At 28.0% G+C, this 20,288-nt stretch overlaps 2 protein-coding genes across 2 annotated transcripts in view; both read right to left on the bottom strand.

Annotated features, from left to right (window-relative positions):
- Positions 1 to 200: 200 nt before the first annotated feature.
- On the bottom strand, positions 201 to 6,415 carry LOC107453011 (ribosomal protein L23A). The gene is made up of 5 exons (XM_016069667.3): positions 6,202 to 6,415; positions 4,029 to 4,335; positions 2,839 to 3,015; positions 1,063 to 1,132; positions 201 to 256 (listed from the first exon to the last, which is right to left on the bottom strand). The coding sequence occupies exons 1-5, from the start codon at positions 6,236 to 6,238 to the stop codon at positions 242 to 244; spliced, it is 606 nt and encodes a 201-aa protein (XP_015925153.1). The 5' UTR covers positions 6,239 to 6,415; the 3' UTR covers positions 201 to 241.
- Positions 6,416 to 12,035: 5,620 nt separating this feature from the next.
- Positions 12,036 to 20,288, bottom strand: part of LOC107453010 (MBT domain-containing protein 1) — a 19,353-nt gene continuing 11,100 nt past the window's right edge. Inside the window, exons 8-13 of the mRNA XM_016069666.3 lie at positions 18,372 to 18,621; positions 16,933 to 17,012; positions 15,980 to 16,214; positions 14,257 to 14,310; positions 13,871 to 13,948; positions 12,036 to 13,736 (exon numbers count right to left, since the gene is read on the bottom strand). Of these exons, the coding sequence (XP_015925152.1) occupies positions 13,678 to 13,736; positions 13,871 to 13,948; positions 14,257 to 14,310; positions 15,980 to 16,214; positions 16,933 to 17,012; positions 18,372 to 18,621 (756 nt within the window). The 3' untranslated portion in view covers positions 12,036 to 13,677. The remainder of the gene's footprint in view (positions 13,737 to 13,870; positions 13,949 to 14,256; positions 14,311 to 15,979; positions 16,215 to 16,932; positions 17,013 to 18,371; positions 18,622 to 20,288) is intronic.

Genomic DNA, 20,288 nt, shown 5'->3' with positions numbered 1-20,288 from the left:
AAAATAACATTATACGTGTATAGCAAGGCACAGGACCGTGTCTTTCGTTCATTATAAGCCGTGTTCACCAAAGCGGGGTTTGACTGTACTTTTTGCCACAATTCTTCTTTAACGGCCAGAAGTGCACAAATCAAAGCAGCACAACTTTTTTGAGTGTTTGCATCCAAAATTATAAACTTTTAATAAAACATAACAGCCAATATTTTTTCACAATCTTTATTTTTTTAAACAAAATTTCAATTTATATGATTCCAATCTGCAAAGAAAAGAAAAAAATTAGTTTTTATATGACATTGTTAAAACACAATTAGTTGATCAAGCAAAAGAAAAAAAATTATGCTAACTCTTAAAATATCTAAAATATTTTGGACATGAGAAATTCATGTAAAAGACAAAAAATATAAAACACTAATTAAGAACTATAAATTTAACCTCATAATGGTTTTATAATTGAGTCTATACAATATATGTATTTATTTTTAATTTTTTTTTTGGACAAATAGTAAATGAATGTTTAATGAGCACAGGCACCTAGTTTAAAATGAACTACCTCTAACCACAGTACAAGTAGTTTGGTACCATTATCCGGTCTATAGATTAGATTTCAAGAAATACCGATTAAATTTTCTTGATGAATTACTTATGAATGAGCATGCAAAAGAGGGTGAAACATCACCCCATCATATCAATATTTGAGATTGTAAAATGCTTTGCTCTAACAATTTTATAATCTTTAGAAAATGTATAACTTTTATTCTGTGTGATTTTTATTCCCAGTTCAACATGTTTTTGTAGTTTCAAATATGCCATTCAATTAAAATTAATTAAAAAAATTATACTATACAATACAGACAGACTTACACTACCTATTTGAAATTCTATTAATGCTATATAAAAAAATTATCACGAAAGAAATGATACTTGCAGATTTAACATTAATCTTGTTTAAGAGAGGGAAAAAAAAAAAAAAAAAAAAAACAATTTGAGTAAAATTTTTAAGATATTAAGGTTTAAAATTCTTAAATAATTTTAAATATGAAATAACAAAGAAAAGAAATTTACTTTATTGGCTACATCAAGTGCATCATAATCAGGAGCTAAACGCACATAGGCCTTTTTCTGTCCATCGGGCCTGCAATAAAATTATAATGGCATAAGTTACCAGTTCAACAGTAAAAGAATTCAAAACTTATCAGAATAAAAAAATTATTCACATGCTTTAACAAACAAATGCATATAGAATCATTGACATTGATAATTTAAATAAGTTTGACCAACACAGCCAGATTCCTAAGGCAGTTTAAATTTGAAAGAAAGGGGAGTTAGGTTTTGGCAGCTATTAACAGATCAAAGTTAATAAAGACAAAAAAAAAAAAAAAAAACACCAAAAACTTTTCAGAACAAAAGGATTATTAACTTGTTTTAAATAAAAAATTAAGAGCTAACTACAGTATAATCTGCAACTGCTGATAATTAAGTTGTAAGAAAGCCACGATGTTGCTCCTAACAACTGCCACTGAATCAAGTCTTCTGCTATGACTTAACTCACGGTTGCTTACAACACTGCCTCATCCTGACACACTCAGAGATACCTAACTTAGACGGAATAGTATTGTTATTGAAGACCACTGGAAAGTAGCGAAACGCCCCTCGACCAGAGATGGATCCTCCCGACGGTCTGCAACCAATAATCGGATACCATTAACAGTGTAGTTGCAAAAGTTGGTATTTTGCTTGATCATGCATATAGTTTTTAGCTAGTCGTAGGTAATAGAAGAGCTTTCAATACAGGGCGCTTTTGCGAGTTTTCATCCCCAACGGAATATCGCCGAATAGCACCTATTCGGAATTCATATTATGCTAAATTATACAAGTCTTGATTTTTTTAATAACAGGCATGTGTGCAAAAACCTTTTACTAATTTGTTAGAAACTTTTTTTATCAATCAATAAACTTAATAACTAATAATGTTGAACTTTAAATTAGATGCAGGGGTGACTGTCAGCCCACATCAAAATTCCGGAAAATTTCTTGAGTTAAAAAAAGTTTAAATTGAAAAAAATTTAAACTAAGTTTTTCCCCCCTTTCTCAACATTTCTTAGTTTACTTAAAATATTTTCAAAATTTTACACATACCTATGATGACCTGGAGAAGAAATTAAAATTTACAAATGTGTCTTTCTTTCTCGAGTTCATGATTATAACAACTATTTACAGATAAAAAATGAATATTAATCATGAATATAAGCTTATAAAGTATAGCTCTGGCTCTCCCTCACAACCAAATAAAATAAAGTGTTTAAGTTCCACCCTTGAAAATTTGATTTCTAGAAACTTCCGTGATCAATGATTTTCTGAAACGTCTGGACCTTCGATCTCCAGAAACTTCCGGATCACTGTTAGCGAAAAGTCTGGAAATCTGGAGCACTATCAGCCCTGTAGATGCAAACATACAAATATTTGGTATTTAGCCTATGCTGCTGAAAGCAGAATATTAATTTCGGATTAACAAAGCATCTGACGAAGGCAAAACTTAGTTCATCTACACCTGTCTTTCTCTCTTGGTTTATTCGTTTAACAAAACGATAAGGGAGATAAACAAATTTGTGAAGGGTCCATTTTTATGAAAAGATATTTTGTGAAGAGTTCGTTAACGGACCCAAATTTCTTCTAACCAGATCCATGTAGACTGTAATATATTTTGGTATCCAATAAAATGGAAAAATTAAACAAATAATTGAGAGAAAAAAATTCAAGACGTCACATAAAATTATTAAAAGAAATTAAGATTTGACTATTAAAGAAATTTTAACAACTATTTGTTAAGAAAAAATATACCTGATTAAAGTATTAACTTTCTGTACATCTATGTTGTATAATTTTTTGACAGCATTTCTAATTTGAGGCTTGTTAGCTCTCTTATGCACAATAAACACTAGTGTGTTGTTGTCTTCTATCTTCTTCATAGCTGATTCAGTGGTAAGAGGATGCTTAATAGTAGACCATTGATCAAAGCTAAAAAGTAATATATAAAAAAATTTGAAGCAAAGGGTAGATAAAAAACAACTTAAAAACATATTAATGTTTAATTCACTTTTTTAAACATAAATTGTTACAGAATTTTTCCCAGCACAAAAAAATGCTTTTCATTTAGAATTTTTATCATTATCAAATTTTTTTCAAATAAAAAATTAGCGTAATTCTCGAATTTTGAAAATGTTAAATGCTGTAATAATAACTTATTGCCAGTAAAAAAGTGTCTCCAAAAGTGTCCCAGCCATAATATCGTAACCATGCAGACTTATGATCAGGTCATAAAGCGATAATTAACGTGTTGCAATAAAGTATAAAATATATCAGAGTACGTTTAAAATTCCTATAATATGATAAATAATAGCAAAAAAAAAAAAAAAAAAAAAAAAAAAAAAAAAAAAAAAAAAAAAAAAAACTATCACCAAAAGATGTCAATTGTGATGAAATCTACAACCGCAATACATAAAAAACAAACAAACTATAATTTCAAACTGCGCAACATCGCATTGAAAATATCAAATTAACAAAGTAACACTACAATGAAATCACCAAGATTCAAAGAAGTGATAGCCCAAGAACAAAATAAGCATGTCGTAAAAATGTATTATATACTTAAAAATAAATCATAGGGAAACAGTTCAAATATTAATTACGACAGAAAAACATCCATCAAACCCTGTGGATGTACAAGAAATTGGTGAAATATATCTTAATATATCTAGGTGCGTAATCAAGTTCAAAGGACACACGAGGTGTAACGTTTTTTAATATTCAAAGCAAGCAGCGCACCTGCTCAGCAAATCCTGCTTAGAATGAACCACATATTACACCTATATAGATTGAATACACATTATCAATATTACAGATTATTACTGACAAAAAAAAAAAAANAAAAAAAAAAAAAAAAAAAAAAAAAAAAAAAAAAAAAAAAAAAAAAAAACAGCAACATTACAACTGAAAAAATAATAATAATAAAAAAAACTTAAATGCCTCACCGTGGTTTTTTAGGTACACTCTTGCGTGGGTACTTGGGATTTCTCTTCAAGGAGAGAGTGTGTGGTCTTCGAAATTGAACAGTTGTTCTGATTTTCCTCGTTCTTGTACCATGAGCACCTTTGACTACCTTCTTTCTGGCAGCTAAAGCTTTGGCTTTTGACTGTCCAGATCCCAACTTTTTATTGCCTTTTGGTGCAACCTTCTCTGCTTTAGCTCCGGTTTTAGGTGCAGGTGGAACATTTTCTTTTTTGGATTCTTTAGGTTTCTCAGTTTTGCTAGCTTTAGCGGCAGCAGCTGCTTTAGGGGCTATAAAAAAATTCGTAATGAATTTACATAACATATTACATCAATTTTATTAAACACACTGAATTGTAGCTAAAACAAAGGTGTAGTTAAGAATATATAATCTAACTAGCTTACTATTGATAACACAACCAAACACTTCTTTCTGATCCAATACTACAATTTAAAAAAAAAAAAAAAAAATTATTTTTGTAGATATCTCAGCATTGTATCTAGACTGTGTCAATTGTCTAGCTTTTGTAACAAATTACTTAAACAGATCTAGTTTAACCCAGAGAGTTCACTTTCTTTTTATCTAGTTATACATCACTAATGATTTCTTGTTGGTGCTTAGCAGATTTTCTTTTTTGGTGAAACATTTTGAAAAGCTTTATATCATTTCAAATTAACCAAAAACATTAGTATAAAATTAAATAATAAAAATTTCATAACAAAAAATCTTTTTTGTACAATGTTTGATCTGAAAGTAAACTTTTCCAAAAACAGCAAATAAACAAAAGCTTTCTCAGTTCACCTAAATAAAATTACTAAATTTATATATAAAAAGTTGGAAAAAGATAAGAAGCAAATCTTTAGACAACATTTTCACAATCATCTCCTTACAAAACAAAAAGATGGAAAGCATAAGTAAAAAATCTTGTTTGATACTAGCAGTCCAGTAACAGTAACAACTGCTTCAACGAACCAGAAGGTATTTCATTACTCCATGTTGCAGAATTCACAGAATTTAAATACTATGCAACAGAATTAGAGTATACCTGTATCAGAAACAATATTAACGCTACAAGGGTAATTGTGATTTCAGGTATAAATTGTGTACAGAGGGGCACATACATCAATCAACTATAGTCAATTTGTCCTTTCAAATTATTATAGACTAGTTTAATTTTCAAAAATATAGAACTGATATAGTTCAACTTAAACTTTTATAATCTGTGTGAACATCCAACTTACATGTAATAAATATACTTTAAACTATAAGTTGGTTAGATACAGAACTCTTTTTACAGCAGAATTAACAATGATAACTTTGAAATGTAACTTTTATTACATTTTGTATCATTTATAATATAAATAGCATTTGATTTTCAATAGGAATTACGTTAAGAAAATGAAGCTGTCAGAGATAAGGAAAAAAAAACGATGAAGCTAATTTAATTTCTTCTTGAAAAAAAATTGAGGTGTTATAAAAGAAAAACAAGCATCTCGGACACTAGGATATTCAATAACGATAGACAATAATTAAAAGCAGGAAGAGCCAGACATTCAGAAGATAGATAAGAGCAAATTTAGAATATCTTATATTTTAACAATAGGATTATGAATTGCATTGAAATTGAATCTTTTATATCTAATGATAATTAAAAGGTAAACAATATAATTGAGGAAACTTAAATTGCTGAAATGGTTAAGGTATATATTAAATTTATTTAACAAAACTTTGAGTGGACAGTGCAGGACATAAGATGAGGGATGCAATTCGCTAATTTGAAAGGGAAAAAAAAAGTAGCAAACTGTGATAAGCAAGTCACAGTGTTTGTGAAGTCACAGTACTTTTTTTCTTCATTTAGAACACAGTCACGAAATTTGTGGTCTAGACGCGATTACGCTAAATGATATATTAGGCCTAATACAAAATTTAAATATTAAGTGCATTTGCTTTTTACTCAGCTATAACATGGAACACATAATGCTTATTAAAGTTCCTTTTAAACGTAAAATAACGAAATTTAATACCTTCGACAAATTAAACATACAAGTCTTAACCACGAGGATTGCAATAGAAACATGTTTACCTTTAAAATAATATATATTAAGAAATACTTGCTATGAAAAAAAATGTGTCTAGTGTAAAAGATTTTATCTTACGTTTGTCAGCAGCTCCTTTCTTGGTTTTAGGTCCCATTTTGTTAATTAATTAAATATTTAAAAATTACACGGGCCACGTTTCGTGAAACCTCAGTCAACCAAAATGCGGTGATACATAAGACACTGTTGCCATTAAAAATGTGATATTTATGAAAGGACTGAACAAACTGAACGAGTGCAAAGTTTGCGCATGCGTTTTTCGCTCTACTAGTTGTACGTACAGTCATGACTTTCCGGCTCTCCTTGATATGAAGACAGAAATAAACCAACGGAAACGAACTAGGTATCTTCTTTCACTTAGTGGCGTCATCTACTAAAATTTCTCTGAACTTTTATTCTCAATTCTAGATTAATTTTCAAATTCCGGTGTAAATCAAAATATAAGAGGGGGGAACACTTACACTTATTATGAAATAAATAAATGAAATAAACTACTTTTAATTATTAATACTAATTTATCACAAATTTATGTTTTATAATAATTCTATTTATTAGTCGAACTAGTTATAACTGAATCTTTAAATAAAATTCGATTTTTGATTGCTATACTTTCAAGAAAAAACCAGTTTAACTTAAAACTTTTCTTTAAAAAAGTGCATTGATTTTTCTGAAATAATCGTAAAACCCTAGATATTTCAAGTAAAACTTGTTTTAGCTGATTAACTTTTGCAGTTTAAAAGACAAAATTGTACTAACATCTCAATAAAAAGTTTTTTTTCTTCCTTCTATTAATTGACATTTCTTTCCTGAAATTTTTTATTATGCTAATGCATAAAATCACATTGAGTTTTATAGCTTAATTTATTTTCCTGGCTGCAAAATTAAATTATATTTGAATATAAATTGTTTAGAATAATAAATATTAAAAAAATACAAGCTTATTTTCAACTTTTATAAAAATATAATTTCACATTTGAAGTATAAATTATTATTATAAAGAAAAAAAAATTCCTTTCTACACAAAAAATTGTTTAAACTTAAAAGTCTTGCCTACACTGTTCTTTAACAATAGTATTTATTAACACTATATTGTTTATGAAAAATAATAGTGCCTTCTTTAAAATAATATGAAATAAAAAGATCGTTGTTTCTCATTCTTGTTTTTATTATACAATAATGTATTGTTAAAAATACTATGAAATCTTACTAAATTCAAAATATATATTTATTTTATGGATATATATTTTGTACATTTATAAAACTGCTACTAAGCACATGCATATCATTTTTCATCAACGTTAATGAATTAACTATTTTGCGCTTATTTTAATGATTATTTATTTAACATGTAAATGCTCTCTTTTTTGGGGTTAGAAGGTCAGATGACTGTGCATAAGATACTAATAAATTTTTTGAAAAATTATTTGTCCTAAGTAATAAGACCAGTGAAATCTAAAAAAAAACTGGCAGTGAAGTTTTTGAAGAACAATTGAAAACACACGCTTTATCTTTTAAATTATTTACGAAAATTAGTTCTGTTAATAAACCTCTGCCAGAAATTTCTGTTCCCCAAATATTAAATTGGATCCCCTATAGATACTAGTTTTTCTTCTTCTTTATTTTTTTTAAAGATTTTAGAGGGTGCTGGTCAGTTCAAAGCAAAAATGCATGTCCCTTAATTATAAAAAAAATAGTAAAATGCGTTTTATTTTTAAAGAATGAAAGAAACTTTGAGAAGTGTTCACACAATTCATTTGCATTATTATGTTAAAAGCGTGCTTTAAAAATTATTCCATTTATATGAAATAGTGTATAAGTTATGTAAAAATGAAAGACACAAGTTTAAAAATTTTATAAATTTAATAAAAATTCTCACAAGTTTCTAACAAAAATGTATGAGTTAGTACATAATAGTGAATTTTTAGAATAACTAAAACATGACAGGTAAATATCCACATCTTAGGGACAACACAAAAATTTGGAAATTAAAATTAATATAATCTTTTATTTAAAAATAAGCAAAAGACAACATATTAACATCTCATTCAATTACATGACTTTCATGGTAGATAACATAAAAATAAAAAAATGAATACGAACTTTTGAGGGCTTTTCATATACTTAGATAACATTTTCTAAGAAAATTGGTTGTAAATTTATCTTAGAATACAATTTTGCTTTATCTTTATGTATTAATAAATTTAAAACTTCTTTTTTTTTTGTGCTTTATGCAGCAAGAATAGCTTATTTTTACTGTTAATCTTGTTTACTCTGAGTACCAAAATAAAGGAGATTATGTATATAGCAAGAGATTTAAAAAAAAAAAAATGTTAGGTCTAATGTTTAAAAAGCAATGTAAAATCATACTGCTATTTGCTACGAGCATAATATGAATTTAACAAGAAATTTTTTATAAACTTTTTGAAAATTATTTTATTGAAAGACATCAGGAAAGAAAATTATGTGTTTGTAGAAATTTCTTTTTCTACGAAATCGCTTTAAAACTCTCTTTTAGTTGAAATGTAGAATGGAGGGAAACTGAGCGAAGAATATAACAAAATTCTTAAACCAGAACAGAATTTTAAAAACTTCCATTGTATTATTCCTCTTATCTTATGTTTACAAGATAATGAGAGAACAGGTTTGGTTTTCAAAGAAATTTTATCGTTAAGATTTGCATTTAAATCTCCTGAAATAATTTTACCAGTGAATAATTTTAGAATTCTCAGATTTTTCTGCAATTTATAAATAAAATTGTGAGTCGTAAATCGGCTTAAGAAAATTAATATCAGGACACAAAACATGCGTCAGGGTTGTCAAGTTTTGAGTGTTATTTTCAGTTTTTTATGTCTTCAGCTAAAGTTAAATGGATTAACAAATTGAATGGTAAATAGTACACGTCATATTGCAAACAGTACAGCACAATTACAAAATAGGATAGCATATTTTTTATTTATTGATGCCATATTTAGTAACACAGAATGTTATTACGAATTGCAATCACTGGTGGCATTTGTGCTTTGTTTAAGACAGTTCTTCATTCACTGCAATGGGTAACAATGAGAGGACACTCATTTATTTTATTATAAATTACTCAATATGTTGAGAGTTAACAGTGACTCAAACAATTGATCAGTTGAGTCATAACAGAGCAGCAAAAAATAAATAAACAAATAACAAAAATACAAACTAAATTGAAGTAACAAGAAAAACACCAGCATGAGCATGAGATTAAGATGGCCGTGGCTTAATAAAATACACTTTTGTAAAAGATTTTGTTTAAAATAATAAAGTGCTTCAATCTTATGCATCTATGATTCTGATCAAATATTTGAATTTTTGGAATTACATGCTATTAGTAATGTTCTAGTTTATTGAATTTTATTCCATGAGTGTTATATAATGAATAATTGCAAAAAAAACCCAGTTAAATCATAAATAACATAATACTTCCTTCGTAGCAGAGTTAATTAAAATATGATAAAAAATGAACTTTTATTAAAAATTTTCTGGATCACTAATGAATTTGAAAGCAATTATTTCAGTCCCTATGCTTTCGTTATGAAAAAGTTTGAGTGTAATTCAAAAAAGAATTTTATGAACTTTATAATCAAATCATTTATACATCAGCAATCGAAACAAAATTTTATGAGTTAAGAACATTCTCTTGCATTCATATCAAAATTGCCTTTTCAGAATAAAGTTTTTACAAGTAAGCAATAATTTTAAATGACACACATTGTTTTCAAAATTTCAATGAACCTCTCATTTTCCTCTGCAAGTAATGAATTGTACAAAAAAGAAATTTTTTTTCTTTATTTAATTAACCCTATGTAAACGTTTCATATTACAAAAGTATTCTAGATTATCAGGTTAAACTTCAATTTAAGTTACAAATAGAAAAATAGCTTTTAGCAGAGTAATTTGATTTTTTCAACAAAATTTAATGAACAAAAATTATTTCTCTTTTCGCTGTTTTTCAGAAAAAAGTCAATCAAACTCAAAACCACATATGTAAACAATATACATAATTAATTGAAAATCAAATATATAATACTTTCATTTAAAAATAAAAGTATTTAATTATACTCCATTCAAATAAACTTTGGATAATACCTTGCAAAAAGTATACATCTTATTAAACTATATTTTATTGTTACCAGGTTAAATATCGAAATAATGAACTAAATACACCATCTACAAAAAACTCTCAAAAACAAATAAATAAAAGAAGCTTACATGTCCATCTCCACAGTAAGAGAAAATTTTATCAAGTGAGGAAATAAAATTTTCCAAAAGTACAGAGTATTGAATAAACTACAATAACAAGTAAGAAAATATTCCTTTTTTGGTGGAAAAATTACATATGAATCGATAGATTACTTTTATAAGTTATCAATTTAAGTGTATGCATATTTTTATAGACTTTATACAAAGTCAGGAGAAAAAATTTTATAATAGATATGCAAATATCATTCAATCTAAGCTTAAATTTTTACAAGGCTAGATGCCACTTAGTATTCATTTGAGAAAACACAAAATAATAATACAAACGGAAATAAGAGTGCTCAAATTTTGGAAATATCTAAATCAGATCAGACCAACCCAAATGATTTAAAAAGCCACTTTGCTGATGAGAAACTTTTAAGTGAGCTGTACTTCTGATAAACATGTTTTTGAAAATATAATACTGTGGCAGTGACTAAGATTGGAAAGAGAGAGTTTGTGCCAACTACAATCGCCACAAAGTTCATTGATAAACAGATCACATACTATGGTGTCTTTCTATAATGTCCAAATCTATTCTACGTTTTATGTTATATATGTGTCTAAGTTAACAGTGTGGTATTAATAAACAAACCACGATAATACAAATACAGTGAATCCGCAGTAAAATCCCTGTTAATGGAGATTGTGGTGGTTCTTAGGTGTTACCTCCATCGATTTTAAAATGATATAGAAGGTACATGATTTTTTGCAAACGATTTTAACTTTAGTCAGTGTCATTTTTTCGGGTGCCACTTGTCAAAATTTAGCGTCAATAAAAATTATTCTCACAGACATAATTATTGTCTAAAAACAAATTTACCAATTATGAATGATAGAACTATTTTAAATAAATAAACAATTATGTTTTTTGAAGTTTGTATTTAATTTTATATAACAATGAGTTAGATTTAAATGGCGAGAAGAGGTCTGTTTGAGATGCTTAGTTATTTCTGAAAGAACTTTTTCTTCTTTCTAATTTCACTTTAAGCTCTAAAAATGAATCATAGATAGCATCGTCTTTAGTGCAATCTGACTTCAACTTGGGGTTATAAATCTTTTTCACAGATCGTCAAAAAGAACTCTCTAAATAAGAGCTTCACACAAATATTTTGAATATATATTAATATACTTTTTGTTTGGTTAATATTTTTTGTTTTAATAATTTTTTTTTTTGGTGTTTCCTTTTTTGGCCTTTTCCACATTTGGTGCGGAGGCTTACCCAGGCACTGGGAGAAGTTTTGATGGTCTCTCCTAAAGGTTTTCTTCAACACAAAGTCTATGTAAAAAATTCTGTGCCTCCCAAAAGTGGTCCTAAATAGAGGTGGTCTTTCCTGGAAGTTTTACTGCACAAAATGATTCAAACTTCATTATTATATTATGATATAAATATAATAACCTTTAGTAAAAAGGTTTGTTCATCTATGATATTTATGTTCGACATTGCAAATCTTTGCTGGATTTCAAAATTGTGATCAGTTAATAAGAATGCGATGGACTCTTTGAAAAATTTTATCTTTGAAAAATGGTGGAGCCAAAAGCATTTTACAGATAGTCACACTAAATATCTAATGTTGAAGTATCTTTAGGATTTAATTAAAATATTGAAAAAATAAAAATTCTGGACATAGATCAAAAATTTATTTTATATCATTGTTGCACTGGGATTCAATTAACATTATTTCCAGTTTTTTAGAAACATTACTGATGTCAACATGAAATGAGCATGAAAAATCTTCAAACTTTTGAACTTATTTTGCTAATCCTGAAATAAAAAAAAGCTACTAATATGTTAGGTTTCTTTGTTTCAGTAACCTATTAATAGAAGGTCTTGGGTTTACATCATAAATTCATGTGGCTAGCAGGCCAGGTGTTGGCTAGACCTGATTTAAACTTTATGATTTCAAAATTTAAAACAAATACACAGACATAAAATTAATTTTTTTTATTAAGAACAAATAAGCTTTCTCATTCAATTATTTTGCTTTTAACAATGAATAAAGAAATTTGAAAAATATCTCAACACATATAGAAACCTTTCACCGGGAACAAGAATCGTTAAAATTTTTAAATGTAAATAAAATAAAAAATCTAAAATAAAACAAGTATCAGAAATTTTTATGACGGCAATATTATTATAAGTTCAAGTTATAATATGATGCAAAAATATTAAAGACAGTCTTTATTTATCATAATGGTAATGGATTTATTTTTCAGAGTTGTTACTCAAACAAAAGAATGCCACTCTCTTTTCGAGAGAGAATGAATTCATTTGCTTAAACATTTCAATAAAAAATAGAAAAAAAATAAGCAAAAGAATTTTTTAAAATTCCACAGCAAGTATATACCAGCTCTGTTAAGGACTAACAAATATAGTACACACAAAAATAAAAATTTGCCTGACACGTAGCATATATGTCTTTAATTTAAAAATATTACAATAACAGTAAAATAAAATGACAGAATATCAAACACAACATTCTTCACATATACACGAACGGTAATGAGAACTTTCATTGCCTTTTTTCCCCCCACTTAAGATAGGATACTCATATTTCACATAAGTCCAAAATTTTTTCACCTTTTCCTTGAAACGTTTTAATTTTGAATAGCAACAAATTAAAATTGAAAATTAATATAAGGCTTGAAATCATAGAGAACTTGCAGCATATCTTGTCTCTCTATGACACGCCTGAGTGCCAAGACACACACACACTTGATAACTAGATTGTTGTTCTTTAGGTACAAATACAACAAACCAATGTTATACATTTTAATTTTTTTCATTGATTAATTTCAACATTTAATTTAAGATTAGCAATATAATTTAAGATTCGTTAAGTTCCCATATCTTTAAACGAGAGACAAAATTACAAAAAATATAATTTGTTTTTCCTTGCTTGTTTCTAAACTAGACTTTTTTTTCTTTTACCAATTAAATGCAGGAAGTGATTATAATGCCAGATGTAAAGTTTAAAATATAAAATACGATGAAAACATGCTAAAGATGAACAAATAAGTATTAAGTTTTTAATAAGCATTTTTGAAAAGTAAGCAGAAATGAAAGAATAACTAAAAACAGATTTTTCTGCCCCTTTTAAACTTATGTTTTATGATATAATGATAGTTCCACTACATGAGATGACCAAATAAATAGTTTAAAATAAAAGCTGGTGTAAGATTATGATAAATCCCAATAAATAAATATCACAGAACAAATATCTTAATACTGAAGTTGTAAGGAGATCCATATTTCAAATTATACAGGATTCAGCCAGATCCTGAATTCGAATCCTCTACAGACAATGCAGCAGTGCCAGAATATAAATCTGAAAATAAATAAATAGGAACAGAATCTTTATGTTATGGTTAGGATTTAAAACTTTTAAAATCAAAATGGCAATTATATCTTTTAAAACCAGATAATTTAATTGAAAAAGTTAATTAAAAAAACAAAACTGACCACTGTTATCATCAGGTTCCTTCTTGACAGTCACTTCTCCAAAGTCTTCATTCTTTTTTCTTATCATCTTTTTTCGACCTACAAGAATAATATAAGAGAAAACAACTTTCAGTATTATGACACAACACAGCAAAAATTCCCAAACTTTATAGCTAAAGGGGCACACTGACTTTCATATGACTACAATAATAATTATTTTTAAAAAATTTGGGTAAAATTAATGATTTTTATTTATTAATCATACGATTAGAAAAAAATTTACTTCTAAATGACACAATATAGATATTTTTCAAAATTGATCTCCACCTAATTTGAAGAGCAAAAGAATTTAATTAGGATATTAATGATAAATATATTATGTACCTTTACACCAGAATGATATTTACCTCTTTTTATTTTTCCAGGCATTAGCTTTTTAGATTTCTGGTTATCTTCAGTTTCTAATACATGAAAAAAAGAGAGCATTCCTTAGCAAGTAAACAGAAATACTTTATTAAAACCATACAAATAAGTAGTTTCAAAAATAAATTATGTATCAGAGAAAAAAAGAATAGCCACACGTTTAACTGGTAAATAATTCCTTTACACCATTCTTTTACCAAGCATTGCAAGAGGATGTCTAGTTACAAAAGCTATAGGAAATGTGAAGTAACAAAATTTTTTGCATTATATTATTAAGCCCTAATCAAACAAATGGCTTCTTATTTACATCTTAGTAAACTGGCGATTAATAAAAGGTGAGAATCGTATATACAGCTTACAGTATAGGAAGTAAACATTAGAGTAGCATCAAAAAATATTTCACATCAACTTATAATAGCTGTCATAAGTTGCTTTTGAGATAGTATGCAAAATGCGATCGATATTAATTAATAAACCTTAAGAATGCTTTTGTTGCAAAGTTTTGTTTCATGTTTAATTTATTTCATGGTTTTGTTGTGAAACGAAGTACTATAAGTTACTTTATTGCCTATATTTTAATGATACAAGCTTTTTAAGTAATACCAACATATTTATAGCACACCATACCTTCTGAAAGTTCAGTACCGTTTTAGGACTGATTAATGTAAAGGCTAGAAAGCTGACTACAGTGCTTGTTCTAAAATCTAAATTTTTTAGATTTTCCTTCATAAAAGAATGCATGAACCCTAAAATTGGTAATGTATATCACAAAATTTTTTTTGGAAATTATGTAACACATTTTTCGGGGTAGAAGTTGACCTCCTATTTTAAACTTCAAAATGGAAGATTTTGCATATTTTTGGTGTAAATGTAAGCCACTGAATTTACTTTAGTTGAAAAATAGGATTCTAACTTAAAAGGATGATACGACAAGCAAAGTCCTTGTAAATGACATAGTTGAGACATTTTAAATCACTTATACAAAATCAGAATACGTATGGTACTTTTCTAAAAAGTATTATTTTTAATGCAAAATGTTTGACTGTGTTATAATTGCATTACATTTCCTGTATTTATCTAAGGGATCGGGTGGGCATTTAATGTGGTATTGTAACAGCTATAGTTAGACACTTTTTTTTAGGCAAAGTGCTAAATAGTATTTAAAATGCATACCCCACAACTTTTTACGCTTTTCAAAAAAGTTTTTCCTAGATGTAAGGAAATGCTAATTGAATTGAGATTATAAGCTGGTGTTGGATTAAAATTTAAATGACACTTAGAAGCATTTTCAAAGACCTAGAAAACAGACCGATCATGAAAATTTCAGTATACGATCATGTAAATTTCACTACACATTAAACGCCAAAAATAAAATCTTCCATAAAATTCAGAAGAGTAAGTAAGTATGCCAATGTATAAGTGGACCCTCTACTTTTCACTACTATTTAGAGGCTCAATAGGGCGACTTATACACCATAAAATATAATTACATGTTCTTAAAACATCTTTAATTGTAAAATACAGGCAATAAAATTAGTTAAAAGCATTCTTTTAATTAAAAAAAAAAAATTTCACAGCAAAGCCTTTCAAGATTTTAACTGATATTTGTCAAATTTCTCAAAGTTACTATTTTGAAAAAAAAAAAGATTTTTACTTAAAAAATATTAAAATAAAGATAGGAAAACAGAAAGATACAATTGAATTTACCATCAGATCGTGGTGGTTCCAATCGGTAACCCAAAACTTCACACCATCCAACAGGGAATAAGTCGGGACTTTCGCAATCACACCACTGGTCATACGCAACATCCCAACCTTCAAAGTGAATGCGCAGAAGGCTCCCAATCACTTTGGTCACTGAAGCTATGCAAATTAATCTGGGTTCCATTAAATCCACCGCTTCAAGGTACATCCCTTCAATAAAACCATGATTTGGGATGTCCTACAAAAATAAAAATAGATTAGTTGCACACTAGTAAGAATTAATTTAGTTGGCAAGTATTCAAAAGAATGCAACAATTTTTGTATTTAACCCACTAACAGTTTTGACATTTCATTTTTAATGATTTCAAATTTTCACACTTTTTTTAACACAACTGTGGTTCAGGTTAATCCCTCCGTTTAACCAGAAAACTGTGTTATGAAGTTGTATTATTTTTCTCCATACTAGTTCTAGATAGGGGGGTGTTTAATATTAAAACAAATCAGAGGATTTTTCTATGTACAGGTATATTAATAGGTAGAAAATAGAGTGCAGGTGTTTACGTATACAACCATATGGGAAGGTAACGCCAGTTGGTGAAATTAATACAATCAAATAGTAAAGTAATCAATATTAATTTGATCAGATTTAAAGAAAAAATAAAACATTTTAAGAATCCGGAGGTTTGCAAGAAAAAATTAGAAAACAAAAACATAAAGCACTTTTAAACTTAAAAGCAACTTTATGAAATTGTACTATAAACTTTCAAGAATTTTAAGATTCTAATTAAAACCTTATTTGATTAAGTAGAAGTTTACACAAGGACTTGAAATGAAGTTATATAACTAACAAATTCAGTAGATATGAAACTGTTGGAGCCAGATTCTAAAATTGTTAAGACGCATACAATGATTTTAAAAAACAAAATAAGGAGTAATGTTTTTAATACTGTACTTACTCTTTGAAACAGTGCGTAGGGTGCTGGTTTTGCTTTCGCTTTCTTCAAATATTCATGCCATTTAAATTCACCTTTATAGCCTTCAAAAAGAAAAAATTCTCAATCAATTGTTTTTCCACTAGAATTTTAGTGTTAATTAATTTTTAAAATAACATATTTTATGCAAAACTTTTTAAATTTTATAATTATGTTCTTGTTTTAGCTTTGCAGTGTTAAAGAAAATGCCTCAGGATTACTAGCAACAGTACCCTCATATTTTAAAACTATCTAGCTACATCAGGGGTTGCCAAACTTTTTTGATCATCGACCCCTACATAATTTTTCGAAATCTCCATCGACCCCCATAAAAGTAATTTTCTGTTAATTAAAATAAAACTCTATTAGATACTGTGCTTGTACATTTATTTTATGATTTAGAGCATTTATTAAAGTAATAGTACATAGTGTAACAATAGTTTTATGAAAAATATATTAATGTTGAAATTTAATACCTTAATAATTATTAAAAAATAAGTAATTATAAGTAAGTAGAAATAATAAGTAAAGTAACTACTGATTTATTGCTTCTTAATCAATGACATGGGTGTGTCTGGTGTTTTTTTTTTTGCAAGGTTCGTTATATTGGGTTCAAAATTGGTCAATTTTAATCTTAAATCCCCTCGAAACTCCACATTTAATTTATTTCTGTTCTTAGTTAATATTGAATTTACGTGACTGAAACCAGCTTCAACCATATAGGAACTTGGAAATGCTATCATAAATGACTGAGCTATTTCGTAAAGTTGTACATATATTTGCATTATATTTATATTTGTCCAAAATTTGCTTATTGTTAAATTTTTAAAAAGCGTCTTTGCTTCAAATCCCCATAATAATTCAGCAAGCTCATATTGCAGGTTGATGTCCACGTTTTCAATTTGAGCAGAAAATGGCTCAATAATCCAATCAGGGATGTCAATGTTTTCCAAATCTGAGCTACATCAAGCTAAATTACAATAAAATCAAGCTAAAATTTCCAGAAAAATTCCATAATTCTTATTATATATACAAATATACAATTTTAAAAGTTAATGTTATAACTATATGAGAGATGTATTCCTAATAATAATTCAAATATGAATACAATTTGAAAATGATTAAAATTGTCAACTTGAAAATTTTAAAAACACTCTGACATTTTGAAGTTAACATAAAATGTCCCAATTAGAAAAAAAAAAAAAAAAAAAAAATAANATTAAAAAAAAAAAAAAAAAAAAAAAACCAAACGGAAATTTTTTTTCCTTATAAAGTTTCAAAGACAATACCAGTGATATATATCTTATTAATTTTATAACTAAATATTAATTTTTATAATTAATTCACAAATTAAGTAAAAAAAACAACTTATCTCTAAAAAAGAAAATTTACTCAGTTTCTAAAAAGTATAGTAAGTTCCTCACCTTTGGGAGGAGTTAGATCAATTGAATTAGATTCACAAAATCCCACTGGAAAGATGTAGGGCGACGATGCATGATAACAAAATGAATCTGATCCATCTGCAGTAGCCATGCCATCAATTCCAATCATGAGATAATTGTCTCTCAATACTTCTAACACAGTAGCTACACATATTGTTGATAAGTTAAGAGGATCGATTGCTTCGAGTTTCATTCCTTCCTTATACTTCATGTTTTTATTGGGATAACATGCCTGTAGTGGATTTTAAAAGATAATTAGAACACCACAAATGATACACTTATAATTTCCAAGAGTTATGAAAAAGTTAAGTCTTTTGAATAATTTTCATATTTTTGATAAAAGCTTATAGGAAGAAATAAGAGAAATCCTAAAAAACATAATTTAATGGAGGTGAGTCTGTGATATTTATTTATTATTATTATCATGGATTGGGTCAGCTGATTTAAATGGCCACTAACATGAACCAACATGTTAAATTTAACATGCTGAATGATCTTACTTCTCAGTCAACATCTTTAAGATGAGTATGCTCCTGATGTCCCTCATTCTCAAGACAACAACAAAAAGCTCAGCAGGCTGTCAGAGCATGGGACTGGTTTAATGAATACTCAGACACCCTTATTTGCTACATTTTAACTGGCCTGAAAAATCACCTGATTTTAATCTCACAAAAAGAGCCATGGTGGCTAAGGCCATAGAGTGTTTGCCTCCCAATGAGGTGAATCAGGTTTGAATCTCAATCAATTCTGCTTCTGGCTCTCACTGATCACAGAGCTGACATAAAATATCCTCAGAGGTTGACAAATCACAGGTTGGAATATCCTTGCCATCGGGCTATTGGTGGGAGATTTTCATGGTTTTTCCTCTCCATGTAATGCAAATGCAGGTTAGTTCAATCAAAAAGTCCTCTGGGAAGGCTAGTTTGTCCCAATGCCTGATCCATGAGTTCCCTTGTATTCCGGTTCAGGTTCAAAATTACAAGATTAAAGAGTTGAACATTGATAGTCATCAATTCAGAATTAGGTTGGTTGTTCAACGCCGGTTATAAAATAAAATAAATCTCTCAGAAATCTGTGAGATATGTTGACACAAGAGGGAAAATGGCAAATTCAGCATCCTACAATTTGGTAGATTTGCACAATCAGTTCTTAACAAATGGTTTAAACCTGATGCAACAAATTTACAAAATCTTTGCAACTCACTTTCTGACTAAATTCAGGGGGTTATCAGGTCCAGAAGTAAAGTTACAGGGTATTAAATTATGTTTCTCATGGTTTCTGTAGAGGTGACTAATTTTTTGTTTGATGATTTTATAATTTGGTCTAAAGACAAAAGACTGCTGCTAGCCTACCTGTCTAACTACAGTGCATTGAGGGATGAAGTGCAAAAGTTTTAAAATAATATAAGTGGTTTGCCAAGGCTCAGTATGGCATGGTATGGTTTTAATCTAAAGGGAAGAATTCAATTGAAATTTTTAAACATTTGTAATACTTTAGAAATTAAGAATGCACTGCAAGAGGACCTTAAGACAAGTATTTAATTAATTATGATTTTCGATAATTTGTACTGAGTCTGCATGCATTTCAATATTTTTAAAACTTTTATGATTTATCCATCAATAACGAAAATCAGACTAATAAGCAAAACTTAAGTTCAAGATTACAAATTATAAATACTAAACTTGATCAAATTATGAGTTAAATGTTAAAATCAATATTTTGGTTGATGTAAAGTGAACGTGTTTCTTCTAAAATTGGTTGAAAATATTAATAAAGCAAAAAGTAATTATAGGAAAATAGTATAAAAGAAAGGGAAGGCTCAGTTTTAAATTCCATAATAATGTCTGATGCTTTGAAACTTTTAATTTTTAGCAAACGGATAATTGTTTTTAATAGACT

Source organism: Parasteatoda tepidariorum, chromosome 1 (genome assembly GCF_043381705.1).
Source record: "Parasteatoda tepidariorum isolate YZ-2023 chromosome 1, CAS_Ptep_4.0, whole genome shotgun sequence".
In the NCBI taxonomy this organism is placed as follows: Eukaryota; Metazoa; Arthropoda; class Arachnida; order Araneae; family Theridiidae; genus Parasteatoda; species Parasteatoda tepidariorum.
Note: the sequence above shows the minus strand (reverse complement) of the source record. Positions and strands in the feature narration are given on the sequence as shown.

Bases quoted from the DNA above. Each gene is read 5' to 3' on its own strand.
- LOC107453011 (XM_016069667.3), bottom strand. From the start codon at position 6,238: ATGGGACCTAAAACCAAGAAAGGAGCTGCTGACAAAC. The intron at 3,016-4,028 runs GTGAGGCATTTA...ATTACTTTTTAG, and splicing joins AGTGTACCTAAAAAACCACG to CTTTGATCAATGGTCTACTA. The intron at 1,133-2,838 runs GTATATTTTTTC...ATTTTATTGCAG, and splicing joins AAAGTTAATACTTTAATCAG to GCCCGATGGACAGAAAAAGG.